This window comes from Astatotilapia calliptera, chromosome 6 (assembly GCF_964374335.1).
Source record: "Astatotilapia calliptera chromosome 6, fAstCal68.1, whole genome shotgun sequence".
NCBI lineage: Eukaryota > Metazoa > Chordata > Actinopteri > Cichliformes > Cichlidae > Astatotilapia > Astatotilapia calliptera.
In genome coordinates this window covers 23,693,428-23,720,000 of record NC_137427.1, presented here as the reverse complement: position 1 = coordinate 23,720,000, position 26,573 = coordinate 23,693,428, and the positions used below count along the sequence as shown (strand labels likewise).

General features: G+C 42.6%; 1 protein-coding gene across 3 annotated transcripts in view; it reads left to right on the top strand.

Moving 5' to 3' along the window:
• Window positions 1-24,187, top strand: part of fbxo41 (F-box protein 41) — an 80,945-nt gene extending 56,758 nt beyond the window's left edge. For 2 of the 3 annotated variants that reach the window (XR_013909702.1, XR_013909703.1), the window contains exons 6-15: window positions 11,866-12,242; window positions 15,018-15,256; window positions 15,369-15,484; window positions 16,396-16,548; window positions 16,718-16,813; window positions 16,907-17,025; window positions 17,278-17,436; window positions 17,606-17,721; window positions 19,316-19,513; window positions 19,593-24,187. Coding sequence is in view for 1 of the 3 variants with exons in the window: in XM_026171179.2 (XP_026026964.1) it covers window positions 11,866-12,242; window positions 15,018-15,256; window positions 15,369-15,484; window positions 16,396-16,548; window positions 16,718-16,813; window positions 16,907-17,025; window positions 17,278-17,436; window positions 17,606-17,721; window positions 19,593-19,655 (1,438 nt within the window). In the remaining 2 variants the exon portion in view is untranslated. The remainder of the gene's footprint in view (window positions 1-11,865; window positions 12,243-15,017; window positions 15,257-15,368; window positions 15,485-16,395; window positions 16,549-16,717; window positions 16,814-16,906; window positions 17,026-17,277; window positions 17,437-17,605; window positions 17,722-19,315; window positions 19,514-19,592) is intronic. The other variant, XM_026171179.2, reaches the window with a different exon arrangement.
• The last annotated feature ends 2,386 nt before the right edge of the window (window positions 24,188-26,573 follow it).

The window sequence follows — 26,573 nt, the reverse complement described above, 5'->3', positions numbered from 1 at the left end:
GATTGAACTACCAGAAGGCAACATTGCAGACATAGAGGACAGTTACAAGTACCTGGGGATCCCGCAGGCGAATGGGAACCATGAAGAGACCGCTAGAAAAGCTGCAACCACCAAGTACCTGCAGAGGGTCAAGCAAGTCCTGAGGAGTCAGCTGAATGGTAAGAACAAGATCCGGGCCATCAACACGTACGCCCTGCCCGTGATCAGGTACCCTGCTGGGGTAATAGGCTGGCCAAAGGAGGAGATAGAAGCCACTGACATAAAGACAAGAAAGCTCCTTACCATGCATGGAGGGTTTCACCCCAAGTCCAGCACCCTGAGGCTGTACGCTAAGCGGAAGGAAGGGGGCCGGGGACTGGTGAGTGTCAGCACCACAGTCCAGGATGAGACGACGAACATCCAAGAATACATTGGGAAGATGGCCCCAACTGACCGAGTGCTCAGTGAATACCTCAGGCAGCAGAAACCCAAGAAAGAGGAGGGAGACGAGGAACCATCATGGAAGGACAGGCCCCTGCACGGTATGTACCACCGGCAGATAGAGGAGGTGGCTGATATCCAGAAATCCTACCAGTGGCTGGACAAAGCTGGACTGAAAGACAGCACAGAGGCACTAATCATGGCAGCACAAGAACAAGCTCTGAGCACAAGATCCATAGAGGCTGGGGTCTATCACACCAGGCAAGACCCCAGGTGCAGGCTGTGTAAAGATGCCCCAGAGACAATCCAGCACATAACAGCAGGGTGCAAGATGCTAGCAGGCAAGGCATACATGGAACGCCATAACCAAGTGGCCGGCATAGTGTACAGGAACATCTGTGCCGAGTATAACCTGGAAGTCCCGAGGTCAAAATGGGAGATGCCCCCAAGGGTGGTGGAGAATGACCGAGCTAAGATCCTGTGGGACTTCCAGATACAGACGGACAAAATGGTGGTGGCTAACCAACCGGACATAGTGGTGGTAGACAAACAGAAGAAGACGGCCGTAGTGATCGATGTAGCGGTTCCGAATGACAGCAATATCAGGAAGAAGGAACACGAGAAGCTGGAGAAATACCAAGGGCTCAGAGAAGAGCTCGAGAGGATGTGGAGGGTGAAGGTAACGGTGGTCCCCGTGGTAATTGGAGCACTAGGTGCGGTGACTCCCAAGCTAGGCGAGTGGCTCCAGCAGATCCCGGGAACAACATCGGAGATCTCTGTCCAGAAGAGCGCAGTCCTGGGAACAGCTAAGATACTGCGCAGGACCCTCAAGCTCCCAGGCCTCTGGTAGAGGACCCGAGCTTGAAGGATAAACCGCCCGCAGGGGCGTGCTGGGTGTTTTTTTTTTTTTGTTTTATATATATGTGTTTGTGTGTTTGTGTGTGTGTGTGTGTGTGTGTGTGTGTGTGTGTGTGTGTGTGTGTGTGTGTGTGTGTGTGTATATATATATATGTATGTATATGTATGTTATACAACCAGTGGTTGTTATGGAAACTGGCTGGGGAAATTGTTTGCAAAGAAAGTGCTAAATCCCAAACCTTGCTAGCTTATTCCAGTATAAACCTGTACTTTTTCACATCAGCCAAGCATCCGTACAGTTTGAGAAAGTGCAACGCAAGCTGGACATGTAGAAGGTTTGGCCTCAAAGTAAAAGTTGTGTCTCAGAGGTTTCAAATGGCACAGAGAGGAGCCGACTGATGTTTGTAGAAAAAGCCGACACATCCGTTCAAACAAGACTGCAGCAATGTGCTAGCAACTGAAGCATTTACAAAGAGGTTTTGGGGGAATATGTGTTTTTACCTGCTGGTTGCCATGGGGTCACTGACTGTAGGCCTCTGTGACTAGCAATTTAGCGATCATTTTCCCAGTCGCTGCCACCAACCTCCAGCAACGACACATAACAGGTTGGGAAATACTCAGTTTTCCGTGATGACTACTATTTACCAGATGGTGGCGGTGCAGTCTGTAGGCTTGTATGACTGGGGTCTTATTCACTGGATCCTGCATTGTCACCACGATAGTCATATGTTCAGAATGGCCGAAAAGTTAATGTCATGTGGTCAGTAATCATGTGTTTGCAAAGCCTCAACTGAGCCAATGTGAATAAATTTTTTTTAATATTGAGAGTAGACTGTTTAATCCAGAGTCCTAATGTGAAGATTTGTGAGCACAGTAGTCGCCAACTACTAATGAGAACATCAAATCTATAGTGTTGAAAACTGACTTAAAATTGAATCTATCCAAACCACATGTCACAGATGCTCTCAGTCAGTGGCAGCGCTGAGGCGCAGGTCAGACGTCTCACTACACGAGGTGTGACTGAAGTATTTCTGGGTCTCCACTGGAGATTTCAAACACATGGCGTGCCATCATGTACCGACCCAACTGTCATCCCCAGTTGGTGCGCGAATGTGTTCCCTTCTCTGACGTCACACAGAGCCTGTCAGGCCTTCCCCATTAAATAAGTGATGGCACGACACACGCACAGACGCCCGAGAACAACTGTGTGAGCCTTCTGCCTTCGGTTATTAATAGCTGTTTATAGGGATGGGCATTGATAAGATTTTCACGATTCCGATTCCATTTTCAATTCTGTTTAATGATTCGATTCTTTATCGATTCTGTTATCGATTCTTTTTAAAAAAGGAGAACACTAAGGTCGATTAGCTTAGAACTTTGTTTTATATCTTCTCTTTGAACAAGATAGAATTTAGGAGTAGCATGGACTTACAAACCCAACAGTGAGATCTTAAGAGATCCTTAAGAGATCCAGCCTACGGCTCTTCAATGGGGGGTCACAGGGTCCCCGGGGAAAAAAATTGTAAATGTAAAATAATAAAATAAATATTCTTCTGTAGCAATAACAAAGTATAACATAAATTATTCTGTAGCAATGTCCCTGCCTACAAATAAACACATTCACTTACTGAAAATCGGGGGTATCTGCTGTGGCAGCCTTTGACCACAAACTTAGTCACTGCTTGGTGACATTCGTCTATCCTGGCCTGAAAGGAGACGCTACTGGTAGACTGCAGCGACAACTGCCAGCGAGCGCCAGCCAGACTCTGTTTGTCTCTCTCATCATGGTCACCTAAATGCACACTAATGGCAGGTTTTGTAATATAACTCAAACATAATATGCACTGTTAGTTGATTATTTATCTGCCGTATTAACGGGAGAGGACGTGCAAACGTTACCGCTGCTGCTGGGTTGAGATTCACGAGTCCGGAGCGGAATTAAAAACACGACATTCATTTAAGGTTATCGCGTGTTTTGTGAGCAAATGCTTTTACATATTCGTAGTGTTTCCTCCCTTAAATGAAATATCTACTTTGCAAGTATTGCAAGTTGCCCCGTTGTCATCCGTTCTCGTAAAGTATGACCAAACTTTTTAGCGTTTGAGCCGCCGTGTTTCCTGCCAGGTAAATGACGCTCCACAACGTGGTGACGTCATTCGGGGCGACTGGAATCGATAAGGGAATCGTTTGCAAAAATGGCAAACAATTCCAAGGAATTGAAACAGTGGGAACCGGTTTTCAACAAGAACTGATTTTCGATACCCATCCCTAGCTGTTTAAGGATAAAGGTTGTATTCAGATGCCATTTTACAGGCAAAATTACTCAATTTGCACAACTCCCATTAAAAGTTATAATCAAGATTTACTAAAGACACGCAATAAAAAGTTGCCAATCCAAAGTCACTGGTCACTGTTTTCCTTTAAGACTGTTTAAATAGACATTGCTGCACAAACATCAATCCAGAGTGAAAAAGAAAAGGACACCAGTCGTCAGTTTGCAAAAGTTTACACAAAACATTGTGAAACCTCATGAATGAACTTTCATGTATTTTTCTTCCTATTGCATAACATCAAGAATAACCTTGAAATTTTGGAAAAATTACACCCATCGATGTGACTCGGGTACATTTTATTTTCCTGAATTTCGCTGAAATGCCTTTAGGATGTTGCTGAATGTTATTCTGGATTTTGGGAAATGACTAATGGACCTGCTGATGTGCTTGTTCTTGATCACAGCTGTCTGTGTTTCAACAGAAATATTACAGAAACGGTGGTCACTTTATTAGGTACATTGTTTAACTACACATTATCACATACTGTCAAAGTTCGGCTGTGTGGCAGGATGTAGGACCCAAACGCAGGACTCAAACATGGGAAGTTACCTGAAAACGGCAGCCATGACACACACCTAATAAACCGATCATACAGAAGCAACTCAGTGCATTAGGCATGTAGATATGGTGAAGACAGTCTCCTGAAGTTCAAACTAACCAGAAAAAAGGTGAATTAAGTGGCTTTGGGCATGACATCGTTTTAACACCGTGTGAGACGGGCTGGTCTGAGTATTTCAGAAACTGCTGATCTGCCGTGTTTTTCCCACACAGCTATCTCTTGGGATTGCAGCTAATGGTTTGAGAGAAAATATCCAGTAAGTATCAGTTCTTGCCGCTTCAGTTCAGTTAATGATGCCAGAGGTTAGAGGAGAATGGCCAGACTGCTTTGCTACAACCCATCTACGTTTAGGTGCATCTCTGAATACACAACACTTCAAACCCTGATGTATTGTGATGAAGACGAAGTTACAGGATGAAGCATGAAGATCGGAAAGATGTTGGTTGGTCTGATGAGTGTTATTTGGATGGTAGGGTCTGAATGTAGTACAAACATTTAAAGCATGGATTCGTCCTTACTTGCATCAGTTTTTCAGACAGCTGGTTTTGTGATAGTGTGCTGGATATTTTATTGGCGTACTTTGGGTTTCTTGAGGATGCATAAAAACAAAAACATGCTTACACTCTTTGTCAGCTTAGAAGTAAGAAACAGTGCCTGTGTTATTAGTAAAGGTCACCCCCACCCCATCAGGTTTGCTTGTTTGCAACCATAAATGGTGCTGCTTTTGGGAGATTATGGGTCAGTTTTGAAGTAAACTTGTCTAACACCTGTATTTGTCACAGAGCTTTCTCTGCACTGTCCAGGTCACTTGGTGAGGAAGGTTATCAGTGACCAGTTAGCCAGATCTAGTGTCAAGCTCTGTGCTTTGGGCACTGAGTTGTAAGCTTACTTGTATTTAACAGTCAACCAATTAGTAATGCTTTGCTTATTTGTCTACTCTGCTCAGGAGCTAGAAATTCACTAGTGTTTTACCCTTGTACGAATCCTTGACCATCAGGAGTGTTTTGCCCTGTGTTAACCAGTCAGTCTGCCGAATGTCTGTCCCTGTGTTTCTGACATCTACTTCGAGGCCCACCAGACTCTTAGCACGGATGTTGTTGTCTTTTCACTTTTGCTCAGTCTCAGCTCTGGCTGACTCATTCATGTGTCCTGTTGTCTCGATTTGGAGAAGGATACAGTATTCATACTGTTGGCTTCTGTCTCTCTGGGACTCACTGATAGATATCTTCTTGCACTTCTCTATCAACTTCTGTTAGCAACTTAAGTCTCTCCGGGCTTTCTTGAGAGACTTTAGTCTGGATAGTTCCTTCTCCTTGCAGTGGCATTAAAGAGATCATTGGAGTCTGTGATACTACTGGTAGCATTCATAGTGTTAACTGTGTTACCATGTACCAGTATCTCTACCAGTGGGACCACTGTCTGTCAGCGAGCTGGAGGGGTTGCAGCTAAGAGGTTGACTGTGTTTAGACTTGCTGCAGTTTTCATCCTCAGTTCGGTGGATGCAGCTGTCACGACTGCTGGTGCAGTATCCGATTGTTCAGTCTGACGTCACTAGCCGTGTCTGGGTCTAAACTCTGCTGCAGGTCCATATATCAAACAATCACTATGGCATTACTGAGAGTTGAAAAACTGTCTAAAGTCTTTCATCTTTAATAAAATGATCAGCGTTCTGCTCTACCGGGTGTAACAATTGAGTTTAACATCCAGGCATCCATGAAAACTGAATTTATGACATTTAACGGAGTTAGAAGTTAGCAGGAAGTTAGCTCGCTAGCTTCTATCCAAATACAATATAGCACGTCCTGACTGCGGGGTTTTGGAAACAAATTAAAACGTACAGCTCTGCTATCACTTCCAGCATAAATGAAGACGGAAAACTAAACAGCAGTGACGTTTGTAGGGTTACTGAAGTTTGGCTAGCTGGTATATAATGATGTGCTACGTGCTTGCGACACAGCTATGTTAGCATAATATAAACAAGCTAACTTTTTTTCCCACTCGATAAAAGTTAATGTGAGTGTTCTCGGTGGTCAGGAACAAATGTAATCGCATGGCAGGATGCTGTAAAATGACCAAACTTCAGCCAGGAGAACAACTGAGATAATCCATCCACAATACGAGGTTAGTCATTCATATACTGCTGCACGGGCTGGGGTGTAGTTACATCCTAAGGTTTTAAAAACTGAGCTTAAATAAATGATTAGCGGTAATAAAAGCCGAGGGAGGTCAACAGTGATCACTGACTGTTTTAGGAGCTTTTTGAGATTAAATAGAAGAAAATACATAACATTAAACATGTTAACAACACAAAAGCCATATTAAATGCAGACTACTTTAGACCCGGAAGTAGGATTCGTCGCGTCATCACTGAACAACCGGATTATGTAGCTCTTTACCACCATGTATGCAGAGTTCTCACTCTGTTATTTATCTATTATTACTGCTGTTTTTTTGTATATAGTGTCATCCAAGAAAACCTGTTATAACTGTACACTGTACAGATGTAACGGTGTCACGTTCTTGGTGCAAGTCTTTTCATATTGATTTACTTGTTAGTTATTTTTGTAAGATGAGACAGAAGGGAGCTGCTTGTTGAGCCGTTTATTATTTACTGTTTGATGCTATGTGGACTCTGAAATTACCAATTCTTACTCATAGTCTCTTATTTTATATATATATATATATATATATATATATATATATATATATATATGTGTATATATATATATATATGTGTGTATATGTATATATATGTGTGTATATGTATATATATGTGTGTATATGTATATATATATGTGTATATGTGTATATATATATGTGTATATGTGTATATATATATGTGTATATGTATATATATATATGTGTATATGTATATATATATATATGTGTATATGTATGAAGGCATGCCGGCTCGGACGTCGCCCGGATCAACAAGGTCCGCGTCAGGTGTTGAGGAACCAGGGCACCCTGACGAAAAGTGGGCTACTGGAACAAGAAGGCATCGGTGGGCAAGAGACGAAAACAGGGCGTTGTTGGAATGCTACTACGCAAGTAACCCCGGCGGAAGGGGCTACATGAATAGGATGCAACCCATAACGGCAATGCTCAGTGGCTAGAGGATCTGAGGACAGACCACAGCGACCTCCCTGAACAGGGTCCAGTAACCATCACAGTGGCAGATATCCAAGAAAGGGTCTCCAGTATGAAGAGTTGGACAGCACCAGGGCCCGACATGGTTCACGCCTACTGGCTGAAGAAGCTGACTGCACTCCACGAGCGTCTGGCAGCACAAATGAACCAGCTGCTAGTTAACGAGAGACACCCGGAATGGCTAACTGAAGGCCGGACGGTCCTGATCCCCAAGGACCCCAAGAAGGGACCGGTCCCCTCCAACTACCGACCAATAACCTGCCTCAGTACTACATGGAAGCTCCTGTCAGGCATCATATCGGCTAAGATGAACAGGCACATGGGTCAATACATGAGCGGGACACAGAAAGGAATTGGCAAGAATACCAGAGGCGCAAAACACCAGCTACTGGTAGACAGAACAATCAGCCGAGACTGCAAGACCAGACTGACCAACCTGTGCACTGCCTGGATTGATTACAAGAAGGCCTATGACTCAATGCCCCACAGCTGGATACTGGAATGCCTAGAATTGTACAAGATCAATGGGACCCTAAGAGCCTTCATCAGGAACTCAATGGGGATGTGGCGTACAACACTAGAGGCCAACTCCAAGCCCATAGCACAAGTCACCATCAAGTGCGGGATCTACCAAGGAGATGCTCTGTCCCCACTGCTGTTCTGCATAGGCCTGAACCCCCTCAGTGAGATCATTAACAAGACTGGCTACGGATACCGACTACGGAACGGAGCAGTTGTCAGCCACCTCCTGTACATGGATGACATCAAGCTGTATGCCAAGAGTGAACGAGACATCGATTCACTGATCCACACTACCAGGCTATACAGCAATGACATTGGAATGTCGTTCGGACTGGAGAAGTGTAGTCGGATGGTAACAAAGAGAGGGAAGGTAGTCAGAACTGAGGGGATTGAACTACCAGAAGGCAACATTGCAGACATAGAGGACAGTTACAAGTACCTGGGGATCCCGCAGGCAAATGGGAACCATGAAGAGGCCGCTAGAAAGGCTGCAACCACCAAGTACCTGCAGAGGGTCAGGCAAGTCCTGAGGAGTCAGCTGAATGGTAAGAACAAGATCCGAGCCATCAACACGTACGCCCTGCCCGTGATCAGATACCCTGCTGGGGTAATAGGCTGGCCAAAGGAGGAGATAGAAGCCACTGACATAAAGACAAGAAAGCTCCTTACCATGCATGGAGGGTTTCACCCCAAGTCCAGCACCCTGAGGCTGTACGCTAAGCGGAAGGAAGGGGGCCGGGGACTGGTGAGTGTCAGCACCACAGTCCAGGATGAGACAAGGAACATCCAAGAATACATTGGGAAGATGGCCCCAACTGACCGAGTGCTCAGTGAATACCTCAGGCAGCAGAAACCCAAGAAAGAGGTGGGAGACGAGGAACCATCATGGAAGGATGGCAAGGCAAGACCCCAGGTGCAGGCTGTGTAAAGATGCCCCAGAGACAATCCAGCACCTAACAGCAGGATGCAAGATGCTAGCAGGCAAGGCATACATGGAACGCCATAACCAAGTGGCCGGCATAGTGTACAGGAACATCTGTGCCGAGTATAACCTGGAAGTCCCGAGGTCAAAATGGGAGATGCCCCCAAGGGTGGTGGAGAATGACCGAGCTAAGATCCTGTGGGACTTCCAGATACAGACGGACAAAATGGTGGTGGCTAACCAACCGGACATAGTGGTGGTAGACAAACAGAAGAAGACGGCCGTAGTGATCGATGTAGCGGTTCCGAATGACAGCAATATCAGGAAGAAGGAACACGAGAAGCTGGAGAAATACCAAGGGCTCAGAGAAGAGCTCGAGAGGATGTGGAGGGTGAAGGTAATGGTGGTCCCCGTGGTAATCGGAGCACTAGGTGCGGTGACTCCCAAGCTAGGCGAGTGGCTCCAGCAGATCCCGGGAACAACATCGGAGATCTCTGTCCAGAAGAGCGCAGTCCTGGGAACAGCTAAGATACTGCGCAGGACCCTCAAGCTCCCAGGCCTCTGGTAGAGGACCCGAGCTTGAAGGATAAACCGCCCGCAGGGGCGTGCTGGGTGTTTTTTTTTTTTGTTTTTTTTTTTATATATATAGATAGATATATTCATTTCACATTATAGGTATTTATTGATTTTAATATTGGTGCAGTCTGTCATGTTGATGATGTTGCAGCTTTACAAACAGCTTGTTAGACTGCAGTTTAGTCCAGGTTTGTCCCAGTTTTGTTGTTTAAACGATAAAGTGAGATCATCATTTTAATTTTAGAGAATATAAGTTGATGTTTGTGGCATTTTATGGATTTCTACTTTGGTGCATCCTGACTTGGAATTTCTGGTTAGTGTCATCTGCTGTATTACCTGTGATTCTCTTACACTTTTATTCTTATAATGATGCATGGAGACGTTTTTGCTCTCCTTGTTATGCTGAGAAAAAGAAGCACTGAGATGGAAGAAAGAGAGAAAAAGAAAAATGTCCTACTTTTGAAAGGCTAATAACTGTAACTGCTTATTGCTTGAGGTAGCTGGGTGGTTATTTTAAGGACTGTATTAGCTCGTATTCACAAAAGTCACCCTGATTTGACAATAAGTAACCTGAAGTGCGGCTCTTCCTCGTTGGTGACACTAGCTTACCTGTTCTGTCGTACTCTATAGCAGCACTCATGTTGTCTTCAATGGACCTCTGAGGATATTAGTCTTTGTTAGCAATGCCCTGAGGCCTTTACTGATCAGAAGAACATGAACATGTAGCTAATGAATTTAAAGTAGCTACAACAGTGAAGTCTTTTGTGTATTTGAGACTTTTGTGTGTAGCAATTGTATGTTTGAATGTGCCATTAAATTGGTCGACTTAAATCCAGCATCCGCACGGGGAAGGCCTGAATGGGGTCGCAGTTTCAACAGCTATTTACTATTTAGAGGTGGGAATCACCATACATCCCACGATACGATATTACCACAATACTTAACGCACGATACGATATTATTGCGATTTTTTTTTTTAAATATTTTGCAATATTCAGATTCTGTACATCAAGGTAAACTTTATCAATATTCATTTTCTCTAATATCAAAGTCTCGCACTCAGTCTTTCTCTCATTTCAGTCAGTTTTATTGTTGACAAACTGAACGGTTTGTATTACAGTCTAGTCCAACTTAACTGAATGCAACCATCTGGTACAATTATAGCTATTCTGAACTTTGAAATTTATGAAAACTATGCAGCCCATTCAGCAACTGAAGAATTGGAAAGTAAAGTAAAACAAAATATAATTTTACATTAAATAAAAAGTTTTAACCTTAATTAAAATAAAACATGTCTTAAATTAAAACAAGTAAACTGTCATGTTTATTGCTGCCAAAAAAAAGTTAAACACATTTGGACAGTGAAGGAATGTCAGGATTCTTGCTCAGAAAAAGGATGCTCTGAAGTCAGAGTTCCAGTCCACAAAAACCTTTTTTGTAACAAAATATCAATTTCTGCTGTCCCTGTATCGATACATTATTAGCAAACAAAATATCACGATACTACACAGTATCGATTTTTTCCACCACCCCTACTATTTATGCTGTCATGGTATCTTAGTTGTTTTGCAAATTTGTTACACTTACATGCAAAGTTTAATATTATACAAAGATAACCTGAATGAATGCAAAATCCAGTTTTTAGATTGTGATTTCATTTATTTAGGGAAATAAATGTTATCCAAGCCTACCTGTCTGAAAAGGTCATTGCTTTCTAAATAACTGGCTGTGCCATCTTTGGCAGCAAGAACTACAATCAAGGGTTTGTGATAACTGGCAATGAGTCTTTCACACGGCTGTGGAGGAATTTTGGCCCACTCTTGTTTGCAGAATTGTTGTAATTCAGCCACAGTGGAGCATTTTTGCACATGAGCGGCCTGTTTCAGGTCATACCAAAGCATCTCAATCAGATTTAAGTCCAAACTTCGGCGAGGCTGCTCCAGAACCTGCTGGTATGTTTTGGATCATTGTCCTGCTTCATAACCCAAGTGTTTCTTGAGCTTCACGGTGTGACCTGATGGCCGGGCATTTTGGTCAGTAGTGCACGGATGCCATTTTTGCCCAGCCTCTTTCTTATTGTTAAATCGTGAACTCTGACCTTAAGTGAGACAAGTGAGGACTGTACTTCTTTAGTTTTTGTCTGATGATCTGAAACATGTGTGACAAATGTGCAAAAAAACTAAGACTGAACTAACTTACTCCTTCAAATAGCTCCCGTAAAAAACAACCAAAAGACTCCCACAACTTGTCATATTTATGTTGCATTTCAAGTGTAAGCTTTTTTTGTAGACACTGTTAGTTACTTTTGGACCAATTGGTCTCTAGCTTCATTTTTAACAGATTGGTTTGATAATTAGGTCTCTGCATGAAAGCCAGCAAAGCTATTTTCTAATGTATAATTTTTGTTCAAAATTATTACCACAGTAAGTCTTGTTTTTAGATGTAAGATGGGTCATCTATATGTTAGACAATTCAATAAAAACAAACTCATGTAGATTACCCTCCCTTGTATTTTTTTTCTGCAGAGCATCAGGGAGGATCAAGTCTGTCTCGCAAGGCTCTGGAGGTTACGACAGTGATAGCGTTGAGATGCATCCCATGGAGGACTGTCCTGAAGCTCAGTACTATCACATGCAGTGCCGGTTGAATGAGGGGGGTTACGAACGCTCACCCGGATGCGGCTCGAGAAACTGGGGTCTTCGTAAACAGGCTATCCAGAACTGGCAGCGGCGACCTTACAGGAACAGCACTGAAGGCGAGGAGGGAGACGTATCTGATGTGGGTTCCCGAACCACCGAGTCTGAAGTGGAGATGTGGGAGCAAGAGAGGAGGGCTGTGGCGGAAGTCCAGCAGTCTGCTGCGCCCTATTCTCACAGCAGAGCAGCATACCGCCCCAACGCCGGTAAGGGCTCTTTGGAAAGTTGTTAATGTAAACAGATGGGTAACAGATGGGCGTAGCCACGGTGACAGGTCACCCATCGATTTCGATCGGATAGATATTTTACATTAAAAGTCTAAGGGGATTAACTCACTGTAGGACCTGCATTTTTTAGTACTTTGTTGGCTTGATTTTCAGGTCCCAGGTGTTGGTGCTTGTTTGTCAAGTGCAGGAAAATTAGTAGAAATCTCCATCCTGTAAATCCGACACTCCCTACAATTTAATATCTGGGAGCCAGGATTCAGAGTCGAGGCCTTGAAATGAGTCCCATAATAGAAATGACAGATGTAGATCTGGGTCAGCTTGCTGTAATGTAATATTGCAGGAGCTGCATCAGTGGCCGAAGCTCGTTCTACAAACTGATTGGGGTTTATCACTGAGGCCTTTTATCTGCTGCAGGTCTCGTGTGATATTCATGCAAGACAAGGAAAAAATCTATACCATCTGAGAAAACAAAGTTAAAGAAATTGTATTTAAATCAATAAATAACATGAAAATAGGTACAAATGATTAAAAATTCTAATATTGGACCACACATATGCTTATTGTGCTTGCGGTGCAGGTACACAGCTTCAGTTCAGTTGCGGTGCATCAGGGGTCATCAGGAAGATGGCTCCATCTGCAGTGTTGGAGCTAAATGCAGCTTCTTTACGTTTGCTTCCGATAAACAAAATAAATGAAGCAACGAGGGACAAGAAAAACGCACAAAGTTTAGGGTCTATAAATATTTCTAGCAGGCTCACAGGCTAATGTTATCCAACACAATTTAAAATCTCGAGTCCTTTTTAATAAGATGTTTTGCCACCGTTTCTGTTGTAGATGCTGAGAAAATCAAGTCAAACATTGCTGCAGGTGACTCTGCTGTTCTTCCTCTGTGTGCCTTTGTGCGTTGCGATATTTGTCTGTCATATTGTCTCAGTTCCTCTCCTCATACTAGGTTTTGTGCTCAGCAAAGCTAGGCAGCTGGTCTTTCCTGCACAACTTAAATCCACCACAGATTGTGCATTTCTCTCTTAACTTCTTGTAATGCCAAGATCTTTGAACTCACTGCTGTGGCCCCTCCATCTTTTCCACCTGCTGTTGGGATTTTAAATACCAGTTGGACTGGGGCGGTCTGCGAAGAAGCAAAACTGGGCCAAATCTCTGACGAATTCGTGTAAACTGCTATAACGGCCCCATTAACACAAAAGATTCCTCTCATCATGTTACTGGCATCCCTCTGCTCTGACGTAGTCCCTCTTATCGGGAGAGTCTCTGCCAGGTTGTGATGGAGGTTTATGTATCTACAAGCAAAGACAGAGTTGTTTTCCCAGCATGCAACACACAGTTTGGCTTCTTTTTTTTAGTTCACTTGGCAATCTTGAGCGTAGGTGGTGTGTGTGTGTGTGTGTGCGTGTGTGTGTGTGTGTGCGTGCGTGTGTGTGTGTGCGTGCGTGTGTGTGTGTGTGTGAGAGAGAGAGACAAAGAGAGAGTGAACGAAGAACAGTGAGAGTGTAAGCAATGGTTCGTAGCCCTGTTGGTTTCGAGCGGACACCTTCCAAGGCCAAAGACGAAATGAGTCATCTCGGAGCAATCTTGCTAAGAGGAATGGACACATGATGTCAGCCGATAGATAAAAATCCACAGAATGAAAAGATGAGAAGGTGAAAAAAGAGCAATGTTAATTAGTGTCCTTCAGAAAGTTGGCGCCACCGTGTGACAGAATGTTTTTTTTCTTTTTTAAAGAGGATTTAAAGTATTTTGTAAGAGTCTCAACTCACCCATCATTTCTTTTACATTTTGCTAGAAAAATGGGAAACAGTTGCAGTGATTTATTGAAATGTGCAAACATACATGGAAATAAGCATGCAGGGCAAAAACACAGTGTGTGTAACTTTACTGACCTTGAAAGTCAGAGTTTAACCTGGCCGCCTTTATTTTTCAACCTAAGAAGGTTCAGGCTGTGTTGAAATAGTGTTTAAAAAAATTAGGAATAGTTCTTCAGGCTTCTTAAAAGACATTCAAAGCGCTTCTTTGAAGGTAAAGTATTGTCAAAAATCAAAATGGTTCCTTGTCTGTGTTCATAATTCCCTCGGTTCTGACAAAACCCCACAGTGTAAATGTAGCCTGAAACAAGATTTCTGACAATGCTTCAGTGAACTGTCAGCTGGATTTCTTCCCTATATCTTAAGGATTTGACTTTCAGATACTGTTAATTGTTAATCTATGCTAAATAGTTATTTCCTCCACATGTCCAGCTTCCTCATTATGTTTTGAAAGTACACCATATTCCAATATGTTCCAAACTTTTGGCTAAAAGATCTTTGGGAGTCACCTTGTTGTTGCAAAAATAATATTTGATGCTTGTCAAAGTGTTAACTTTGGTATTTTTCTTAGATTCAACTAAAGAAATGGGTGCTTTACTAAGTTGCAAACACAGCACGGTTCCTCCCTTGACTAGCGTGCTTTCGTATGCTTGACTGATTCATAGGTCAGTGCTAAGTGGTTTAACACACAAACCCCCCCCCCAAACATTCCTCTGAAAGAGTGAGTGAACGAGCAGATGTTTAGAAAGCTATTGAACTATTGTTTAAGACTACTTTCTTTAAAAAAAAAAAAAGACAAAGTCTGGCTCCTTCAAAGCAAAATATAAAGAAATGAGTGTTGGCTCAAGATTTTTGCACAGTACTGTATTTGCACAATAATTTTGTTAATCTAGTTAGATTAGGAACTGGATTAAAGACTCTTCTATTCCCACAGGTCGGTCTGAAGGCGTCTACAGCAAGCCATGCAGACATGAAAAGAGTCCTTCCAAATCCAATGAGGTGATCAGTCCAGAGATCCTGAAGATACGTGCAGCCCTCTTTTGTATCTTCACCTACCTGGATACTAAGACCCTGCTGAGAGCTGCCGAGGTCTGCCGCAATTGGAAGTTTGTGGCCCGCCACCCAGCCGTGTGGACCAGAGTGCTGCTAGAGAACGCTCGCATCTCTTCCAAGGTGCTTAGTGAACATGAAGATATTGTGATATATGTAACAGTCAAGATAACCATGTGCTTACTGTTATTATTTAAGGTGTATTTTCTTATGTACATGTATTTTTTTTTCTCAGTTTCTTAGCACAATGTCTCAGTGGTGCACTCAGACGCACTCTCTGATCCTGCAAAACCTTAAACCAAGACAGCGGGGCAAGAAGGAAACCAAGGAGGATTACCTGAAAAGCACACGGTGAGGCACACATCCAACATATAGCTGCCAAAGACTGCATGTAAAATATGGTCACTCCCACCACAGTGTCTTCCACTGCTTTGTGGATTCGCGTTTTGATGTTGTTGCTAACTTAGTTTCACCTTCAGACAAGAGGGTGGAATGCTAAGCTATCAGCTAATGTCAGCAAGCTATGGACTGTATGAAAAGCTCTCAGAGACGCAGTGGAGAGGTGCAGTTGAATGACTTGAACTGTCCGTGGTAAAATAATTCAAAGCTTTAAATCTTAACTCAAAAATGGATGAGTTGTTAAAAAAAAACTTCAGCTACAAAAACCAAAAATCTGACTTTTAGTATGCTTATTTTTCACTGTTGGACAGTTTAACATGAGAGCTCATGGTGACAACCTCAAGCAGGCCATGTGATAAAAAGCCCTGGAGCTCGCTGCTCGACCGATAAGCTCAGTTCCTCTTTTCAAATCCCTGCCTAGTGGCTCATTCACACCTGGTACTGCAGTGTGTGTTGTTTTGGCTTTATTAAGCATTGCTGTGCAAACTGTCAAACTAAGTGACATACCAAATGACTCCTCAAAGAGTGATTGATAAGCGGAAGCCACCAGGAGAAGGATAATTGATGAATACTGACATTTCCGTGCTGCCTGATTATGCTCGGCATGTAAAAGATCAGTTATGATTTCCTGGAAGTAGAAAAGCAGATATTTGATATGAGTGGACGAGTGGAACGTGGAGTGAAGGAAACGAATTAGAGTTAAGTAGGTGCTCCCAGGTTACGCTGATACAACTTGGATATGCTGCAAATGTTAGTGGACCCTTTTTTGTTATTTTCTATAAATGGTACTTTTGGAGTGTCAAAAGGAAAAAACATCACTTTCTGTCTTTTTCTGTTGACCTTCCCTTAAATCTCTGTCTAAGTGGCTGTCTGGAGGAGGGTCTAGAGGCGTTGTTAAAGGCCACAGGAAGTAACCTGCTGATACTGAAGATTTCACACTGCCCCAACCTGCTGACTGATCGCTCCCTTTGGCTGGCCAGCTGCTACTGCCGAGCCCTTCAGGCTGTAACATACAGGTAGACTCTCACACTGACATCCAGGTCCTGTCTTTTGTGAAATAACGTACACTCAGACCGCTCTATAAAAACAGATAGAAACTATCCTGCTTTTTATCCCGAAGTCATGCTCTAATCTGTATAATATTGCGTGCAATTTGGTTATTTGTGCATATTTATTCTGTTTCAGGAGTGCCACAGATCCAGTTGGTCAGGAGGTTATCTGGGCCCTTGGAGCTGGATGTAGAGACATTATATCCCTACAGGTGGCGCCATTACATCCATGGTAACACACTCCATCTCATACCCAGAAACTCTGTTAAAATATGGGATTGCAAACAAATGAATGAACATTTCAAACCCAGTCTTTTCCCTTCAGCCAACAACCCGCTCGCTTCAGTAACCGATGTCTGCAGACCATTGGAAGATGCTGGCCGCACCTCCGTGCTCTTGGTGTGGGCGGTGCTGGGTGTGGGATTCAGGGACTGGCCTCATTGGGTAAACTAGAATAATAATTCCACTCCTTAGCGATTACAAATTAGAGTTTGAGCTTAACTGATCTAATTACTTTGTGTATTTTCTTGTATTTGATGTTTTTATCCAAATGAGTCTTGTCCATTCTTTGTTGTCCTGACATTATTTAGTTTAAAAGACCTGCATTTCTGCTACAGCTCCTATAAATATAAGTGAGTCTTTGTGTCCTGCAGTAACCTCTGCTGTGTTTTATTTTGAAATCCTCCCTCTCTGCAGCGAGGAACTGCATGCGCCTGCAGGTGTTAGAGTTGGACCATGTGAGTGAAATCAACCAGGAGGTGGCAGCAGAGGTTTGCAGAGAGGGCTTGAAGGGCCTCGAGATGCTGGTGCTCACCTCCACACCAGTCACCCCGAAAGCCCTGCTCCACTTCAACAGTGAGTTTGAAAAAAAAAAATAGATCAGGCTAAGTAGCTTTGCAGTTAACTAGTGTGGCTGTGTAGTCAATAATATTAAAGCAGAACTCTAAGCAGAGCCATGTTTTTGCTGTTACATTACTGCCGGTGTTGTTACTTATGTGTGTTAACGCTCCTTCCATTTATGTAGGTGTTTGCCGCAACCTCAAATCCATTGTGGTTCAGATCGGTATAGAAGATTACTTTGAGGACCCGAACAGCCCAGAAGCTAGAAAACTGTTTGATGAGATGGTTAACAAGCTCCAGGTAACAGCACCTTTGTGTCTCACAGTCCACCCACACTTCACATACATAGTTTGATACACCAGTTTTTCAACTGATGAGACATCCAGTACTGTTCAGACAAAATCAAGTTACAGGCATTCATTACTCAAGAGGAGGAAACCAACAGAAACCCAAACCTGCCTGCTAACCTCTCAGTTAAAATTAAATTTCCCATTTTTAGAAAATGCAGTGCATGATTGAGGTGACCTGTGGAAGTTCACACAGAGGTGATTTTAGTGACTTTAGATGCTGATCGCTGTTTGAGCCAGGCGAGCTGGTCTGAGTATTTCAGAAACTGCTTTTTTTACTCAAACATCCCCACACAACCATCTCTGCAGTTTACAGAGATGGTCTGGAAAATAGGAAATATCCAGTGAGCAGCAGCTCCTACAGTGAAGATACCTTGTTGATGTCAGAGGTTAGAGGAGAATGACCGGACTACTTTGAGCTGATAGGAAGGCAACCATGAGGTATGCAGAAGCGCAACTACAACAGCAGAACACCACACAGGGTGCCATCTCAAACTGGTTTCTTGAACGTAACATTGAGTTCACTGTAGTCAAATGACCTCCACAGTCAGCAGATCTCAATCCAGTAGAGGAACTTTAGGATGCAGTGGCAAAGGGGATTCACATCATGGACGTGCAGCTGACAAGTCTGCAGCAGCTGTGTGATGGTGTCATGTCAATATGGGCATATCATCACACCAGCACCTTGAAGAATTAAGGCAGTTTTGAAGGCCAAAGGAGGTCGAGCCTGCTACTGATGGAAACTTTATTCTGTGTTATTTCCTTCTAAAAACATGCAGCCAAACACAATGTGACTGTCAAACAAACCACGAGCACCAGAAAATGTGCCAAGATGGCGCCACCTTATCTCGCTGTTGTTTTGCATCTCTGTGTTCTTCTGCTGTTGTCGTTTTCCTCTCAGGCAAAGCTGACTATCACAGCTGACTTAGTGCTGTTCTGTCAAACATCCAGAATAAATAAAAAGAGTTTAGCCAATGAGAGAAAGACGTTTTTGTTTAAATAACTGTACAGTATCAGTTTGTATTATTGTTTGTTAGTGTAACTTTTATGTAGGAGTGAATATGATTTGTAATTTGGAAACATAACTCCTTATATACACCCCCCACTCTTTGTCAGCCCCCGTTATGAGTCTTCCTGAATGAGCTGTTACTATTTTACTAAAGTAACAGCCATTCATTCATCAAAGGTCGACTGTGCAATGTCAATGTCTGACATTGTAGTTACTGTATCTGGTAACAAAGGTCCTGTATACACATGACTAAGAGTTAGGTCAATAGTTGTTAAGTGGGTACAGTGCATCTATCTTTATCACAGTTGCATACCATTAGACCATGACTCAGTCCTCAAAGCCCCAGTGATGGTTTGTTGTGGATGTGCTGCTGCTATGCTGCCAAGATGCTCTGGCTGTTGTTGAAGCTTAACACACACACACACACACACACACACACACACACACACACACACACACACACACACACACACACACACAGCTGTAGAATCAAGAGATTTTTTTAGTTTGAGGTATTTTTTTCTTTTCTCTCCAAAAGGTGCAAACAGCTCTGATTCACTTTTATCCCTCCTTCCTCACGATTGCTGTGGAGAAAGAAACATCAAAGTGAATCATCTGTTCTGTCAAACAAGTCATGTAAAGGTGAAGCATAAAGGGCAAAAAAGGTGCATCTGTACGAAAATAAAAGAGCATGACGAGATGGAGATTTATAGAGGATAGACTATTTGGCTTGCAGGTATTTAGAGATAAGTCATACACACCGTGTGTCTCTACAGGAAACGAGATTATGATATCGCACTCTCTTTTACTTTCAGGCTCTAAAGAAGAGACCCGGCTTCTCCAAAATCCTCCACGTGAAAGCAGACAGTCTCTGCTAACGTCTTTTGTGCAGGTTCCTCAAGCCTTGGAGAGGGTGCCATCACGGCTCCAGTCAATCAAAAAGACCCAGCTGTTCCTGGAGTTGAATGCGTCTGCAGCATCGTGAAGTAGTATTGAGGGCTCAGTGTGCATTTTGCTAAAGTACAAATCTAAGACAGAAAAACTTGATACAGTTATCTCGTTAATATCGGTTAGCCAGTTTGACTTGCAGCGGCACTATGTATCAGAAAGGGGGGCTTGTTTTAAACCTGACAAACTCAAGAAACGCAACAGCTTACTCTAAATTTTCCTTTGCAGTAACCTTTTTGCTTTTTCCATTCAAAAAAGTGGTTTCTGTCATTGCACAGAGCAGATCCCTTTTATTGCAACCCTTGAAGCCACACGACAGCACTTTTTAGCTGTCCGCATCCACACAGTGCTCGATGTAGACTAACACCAACAGCTGACGGGCTGCAGACCATGATCACAGGCAAATGTGACTTCTCTTATTCAAGTTCACGTTGTGTTTGTGTCTGCGTGGATGACTTAAACACATAAATGGAAATTGTGACAAAGTACTGGATCAAGCCTGTACATTGAAACTGGACAATGGATGACTTTGAACACTTACTGCTTCCACCCAGAACAGAAATATGCTGCACCAGCTGCGGGTTCTGTGGACAGAGCGCAAAGGACAGCCACACACACACACACAGACCTTCAGTCTTCTAAACACTGCCTGGCAGTGATGCATTTTGCCTCCTCTTCTCTAACATCCTCTGTTTCCATATGTTTTAAAAAAAACAAAAACAAACAAGGTCACGAATCTTGTGTTTTTAAATATTTGGGCCTTTTCATCCCAGACAGCAGGATTTAATACCTGACGTTACCGGTGCCATTCGTAACAGTGTCCTCATTCCAGTGAGCGTTTTCTCCAATGTGCCATTAACGAGGGGGAAAGGGGGACCAAGTGTTTGATCACTAAAATCAAAAGCAGTGTTGACGTTTAATTTAAATGTGTGTGAATTTAAGGCGTTGTGTTTCATATGGGACAAAGTCTCCAGGTGTCGTAGAGTTTGGACGTCATCCGACTTTCTTCGTTTGCCACCTGAATCAGTGCCATTCCCGTTCACGGAGCTTCTCGTGGCCAAAGCTCTTGTGTGATCCCTCATTTGTATTCATTTAACATTAACGTCCTCTGCCTCCCTCTGCTGGTGATTCCATGCAGATGCAGCGCTGACGTGCAGCTGGCGTTACGTGACACTTTGTACCCTTTGCAGCATGGAACAAGGATCACCTTTTACTATTTTGCAGACATACGGGATCAGGTCTTCGGTGTCACCTTTAAAATTGGAAAAGCGACCTGACTACAGTTTAGCGTATGTTTTGGAAATCCTCAAGAAGTATGAGTAGCAATACCTGCAGTAGTTAAACTTACTGTGTTCACTTTCTGTGCTGCAAATAGCTTAAAAGGGAGGAGCTCCAGTGATTTTTATACAGCCAGATCACCCGTATACACACAGAGATACACACAGTAACACAGCCTGTGAAAACAGTATCTTAATATATGCCGAGGCTCTGCAGGAGCGTTGTCCTGTCTGAGAAAATAGAAATTGTGATCTGGTGGTTATCTCACATTTCTAACAGAAAACCTGGGATCTGAACTGTGGGTGTAAAAAGATGTAGGTGGTTACCAAAAAACTGTATTTCGGAGTGCTGCAATGGACTGTTTTATTTTTTATTTTTTTTATAGTTTTTGAAACTTGATGATTCTATGGACCAAAATTCTGCTGCACTGAATTTTAAATGTCTCTCTAATGAGTTCCCTGACTTTATGGAAGTGCAATACTAAATCTCTAAACGGAGCTCACAATCAGTTTTAAAGGGGACCTATTGTGCTCATTTCAATTTTTATATAAATTCCCAAAAACATTCGCCTCAAGGCGCTTAATGTTGTGGAGTAAAGAAGAAACCACAATATTGGAAAGAAACCCCAACAATCATATGACACCCCCGCCTACCAGTGAGCAAGAACCTGGCAACAGTGGGAAGGAAAAACTCCCGTTTAAAGGGAAGAAACCTCTGGCAGAACCAGGCTCAGGGAGGGGCAGCCATCTGCTGCCACCGGTTGGGTGCTGAGGGTAAAGAGCGCCATATTTTTATTCTTGGGCTCTACTAGGTAGCTTTGCATGATTCACAGACAAAAGTAACTCCTTATTTTGCTTAATCTAAGCAAAATACGCCTTCAGAAAGATTCAGAAAGTCACGTGAGAGGTGGGTGGAGATTCTGAGCTCACAGTTATCTGCCTCAGATGACCGTATCAAGGATTTCCGCTCTCTCGGTGACATCATAAAAATGTCTTCTGTAGCCTGATAAACTTTCAGAAACCAAACGTTTAGTTTGAAGCCTTAGCTTTTGGTTCACAGCGATTATGAGGAGCAGTATGAAAGGAAAGCATAGCAGGTCCCTCGCTATAAACAAATCACGAGCACAGTTCTGTAACAAGTTTCAAAATTAATCAAGAGACGTGCAGAACATGACTTCTTCTTCTACTCTGTCACTTTACACACCTTATTCGCCCGACGGCCCTGCCTCGCCACGCCAGGCTGCATCATTTGTGGGCGGAACAGCAGCAGAGCAGAGCAGGTTGACATTTTCAAGGAGCCCTGTGTGGGTGTCTGTCACGTGAGCTCTTTAAAATTCCCAGATAAACAAAGCTCTTAGCTGCTCTGCTTCACAGTCAGATATACGTACGCAGACTTGTATAACTGCAAATTGTTGTGACGACAATTCGGGAACAGTCGTGGATGTCCATTTCTCCGTGTTCTTCCAGTACCGCATATTTATTATCCCACACTGGTCACAGAATGTTTGCTGGGTGCAGGTGAAGGAAATGTGGAAATGTAAAGGTTTGCTGACACAATAGAGAAAACACAAAAGCACTTGTTGATTTTTTTTTTCAGTTTTAGACAATCCTGCCTTGGTTATCAGCTACTCTGTACATAATGTTTGCTTAAAAAATGACCAACCTTTGATGTTATATAATATTAAGGTCATACTAACGAGTGGCAAAGTTGAAGTTTACAGGTGTTCACTCTGTAAGCGTTTTCTCTCCAAAGGTTGACGACAGACGAGCAGAGAGAATTATATTATGTATAACAGTAGTGTTGAAATTGCAGTTGTGTACTAGATACTTTATATTAAATGTGCATCAGAGTCATATAGAGATGGAAATTATTTAAGAAGAGGTTAAAGTTAATAATCAGCTATTTATTTCTATAAAAAAAGAGCGATGTGTAATACTGTTGGCATGTTTGTGTTCACGCATCAGTCATTGAGTTGCCTTCTTTACTGTTCTGCTACTGTGGCGAGAAAATTATTCGATGTTTAAAGAGCTTTGATTGCCTGCAGGTTAATAATCTTTATTTCAACCCGTCTGTTGTTGCACTAGTGAAAAACAAAACAGGATTTAAAAAAAAGAAGATATTTCAGATGTTTATTATAAGAGTGTTGTTTTTAATGTTCAGCTATCTCTCAGTATTTTAACAGAAATATGATGCACTTTCCCCCCCTTTTATCGGCCGGCCGGTCGTCGGTTGTGTCGGGAGCGACGGCGGTCGGCCTGCCCGTCGGCGCCTTCTGATGGGCTACTAAAAAGGAACTCTTCGCTTACGTGTCGGTTTCATTGGGAAGGTGATTTCGGAAACACGATAAGCGATACTTTTACGAACTTCTATAAGTGAACAGACATACGGTTTCTCATCTGTCATACCTCTTCATGTTGGGAAGGGGAAAAGATCGACCCTGATTCAGCTACATTCAAGTGTTTTTTAGGTTACCGATATGACCTTACGCTCATCTATTTTGAAACGTTTTTAATTGATTTGCTTTAGTTTTGCTTTTATTTGCCGATTTCACGCGCGCACCCATCAGTACATCAGTTGCTTTATTTTGAAGTTGGCCTGCTGAGGTTGTTGCAGAGCCCTTTTGTTGCCCTCTAAACCTGCAGATTAGAGGTGCCAAGCGTGCTCCAGTGACTCCTTTTGGTTCGAGTTATGATCCTGTAGTTTTTTCATTGTTTTGAAAATGGAAGGTACTTTCTCATTCACTTTTGTTTTGTTTGTTTTATTTAAATCAAGTGTCCTCTGTTGCAGTTACCCCAGTTTATCATAGTGTGCAATAGAGAAATGGTGTCTGAGTGTTCATGTACCTCTCTGTACATATTTTATGTGTGATTGATTGTATTCTGCCCATTCATCTGAACAGTATTTTACACATTACCTCAACACTTAACTGGGCAATTAAGTGTGCCGTTTGTCTTTGTAATCTTTGTTTTCCTTTTATTTTTTGACCGCCGGCTGATCCATGAACTTCATCCGATTTGCTTGAGACGAAATTAATTCTGTTGCTGGAAAAACAACAACAACAAAAAACCCAAATAACTTTCCCAAAACATGATCAGCCTTCTCTGATGACTGCAATAGATAAAAATGTTTTACTGCTCATTTTCACTCATTTTGTTGTCATCAATAAAAACTGCTTTAAATTGTACTGGCTCATTTTTTAAATAATTTTTTTGTCATTTTAGAATAAAATCATATCCTAGTAAGATTTTAAGATATGACTATGTAGTAGAAAATCCTTCAAAACAGAAAGATCACGGTTGGAAGACCTTACAGTACCTAGACCTAGACTCACAGGCCACTTTATTATCTACACCTTGCTAGAAACCAAAGGTGCTCTGTTGGATTGAGATGTGGGGACTGTGGAGGCCATTTGAGTACTGTGAACTCTTCATCATGTTAAAAAACGCAGTTTGAGATGATTTGAGCTTTGTGACACGGTGTGTTATCAGAATATGACTACACTGTGGTCATGAAGGGATGGACATCAGCAGCAATACTCTCATAGGCTGTAGTGTTTAAATGATGCTCAGTTGGTACATTTCTGGGCATGATGCACGTGACTGTATTAAATCCACCCCAAAATCAAATTTTACCATCTATTTTCTATAAAAATGTCATTCATTATTGTAAAATTAGAAATCTGTGACTTAAATTGATAAGGAACACCCGATGATGTGACTTGTCAACGTGTGCATACTTTTGAAAAGAAAAAAAGAAATGAAATAAAAGCACCGTCCCCACATGTAATGAGCCACTCAAAACAGCAGAGCAGATCACTTTAGCCTTGGCCTGGAAAGATGTAGCTGAATGGTTAAATCCTCTCTCTCTTCAGCCTCACGTGTTCCCTGCTGGACCGGGACTCCTGCCAGAACTTTGTCCCCATGTTTCCTCTCTGCTTTCTTACAGTCTGAATGAAGGAGGAGGAGGCTGAGTACGCTGCACACGGAGAACAAAGTTTCAGCTTTGCTGCCTCTTACACACAAACAATTTCCCAGCACAGACTTTTTTTCTTTTTTCTCTTTAGCTTTTGATTTTATTACTATAGTATGGTATAATCTCATATTTCAGAAGGTTAAGGAAAACATAAAAACACAACAAATAATAATAATTTAAGGATATTTTATTGAAAGTGAAAATGGTACAAATATTCTGGAGCCGTTCCTACAACAGCTAAATCATAATGATATATTATTTCTTAAAGAAAATAATGAAAATGGAACAATCACAACTTCTTATTGAAAGGTTATTGAAGCATGCAAAGCAGTGGCAGGAAACTTTGTGTGTGTGGGACTTGCATGCATTTCCCACGCTTACTGAAATGGCAGCGCAGGTGCTTTAATGCTCTCATGAGCCCCGAAACATCTCTCTTTTAACCCCTGTTTTAGTAAAAAACAATTTAAAAACACCACAATCTACTATAATAAAAACAAGAAACTGAAAGGTCAACAAACATGAAAATCAAAACTTCGAACACCACAATAACAGTAAAATTGCCACAGAAACCATTATGTAAACAAACTGAGGACAAAAACTAAGGATATTTGTGTTTGGTTTTTATTTCTTTGTTGTCCCAAAGCTTCTTGCAATAAATCCTATACCGTTGGAAAACCTGTTTACTTCCACTAAATGTTACCACATTTGTAAGCAAAATGCATTTGTGGGTTGAGCCCATGAAAAGCTCCCCAAATCTTCTCTGCCAATGCTGAACAGCTTATTCATGCTTGGTGTCCGTATTTATTGGAGGATTGGAAGTCTAAAGTAACAAGAGGGTACTGGCAATTTAACAGTTTATTCATTTAACACAGAGAGGCCTCAACAGCATGTGGAAGACACAACTGTCTGCCACCTCCTTGTCACCACCTTGGTCACACACTGCTGTGGGATGGGATCCCATTCTTCTTCCCCCATTTGCCGCAAGTCAGCCAGTGTGGTTGTACTGGTAACTCTAGCCCAAACTGCATGCCCACCCTAATCCAACAAGTGTTAGTGAGGTTGAGATCAGGACTGCAGGCAGTCATCTGTCTTCTCCACTCCCAAACTTAACGTAGTCTCTGATAAACCCCACTCTGTGGGGCGAGCATTGTCATGTCGGTGGACTGAGTTCAGTCATAGTGTGTTGAGATATGGGACTGCTGCTGGTTGCAGAATCTCATCAATATCTCTGCATTGAGGTTGGCTTCAATGATGACGAGCCTTGCTTTTCCATCACGGTAAAAGCTGTTAGCATATCAGTGAAGCAATCAGCATAGTGCTCTCCGAGCCTTCTCCACACACAAACACACAAAATCCCCCGGCTCATGCTTTGTGTATTTTCATCCATTTTCTTCCACTTATCCTTATCAGGGTCAGAGGTGCAGCTGGAGCCTATCCCAGCTACCGCAGGGCGAGAGGCGGGGTACAACCTAGACAGATCCAGGTCTGTTGCAGGGCTAACAGACAGACTCTCGCATTTACACCTATGGTCAGTTTAGAATCACCACTGAACCTAACCCCACTAACTGCATGTGTTTGGACTGTGGGAGGAAGCTGGA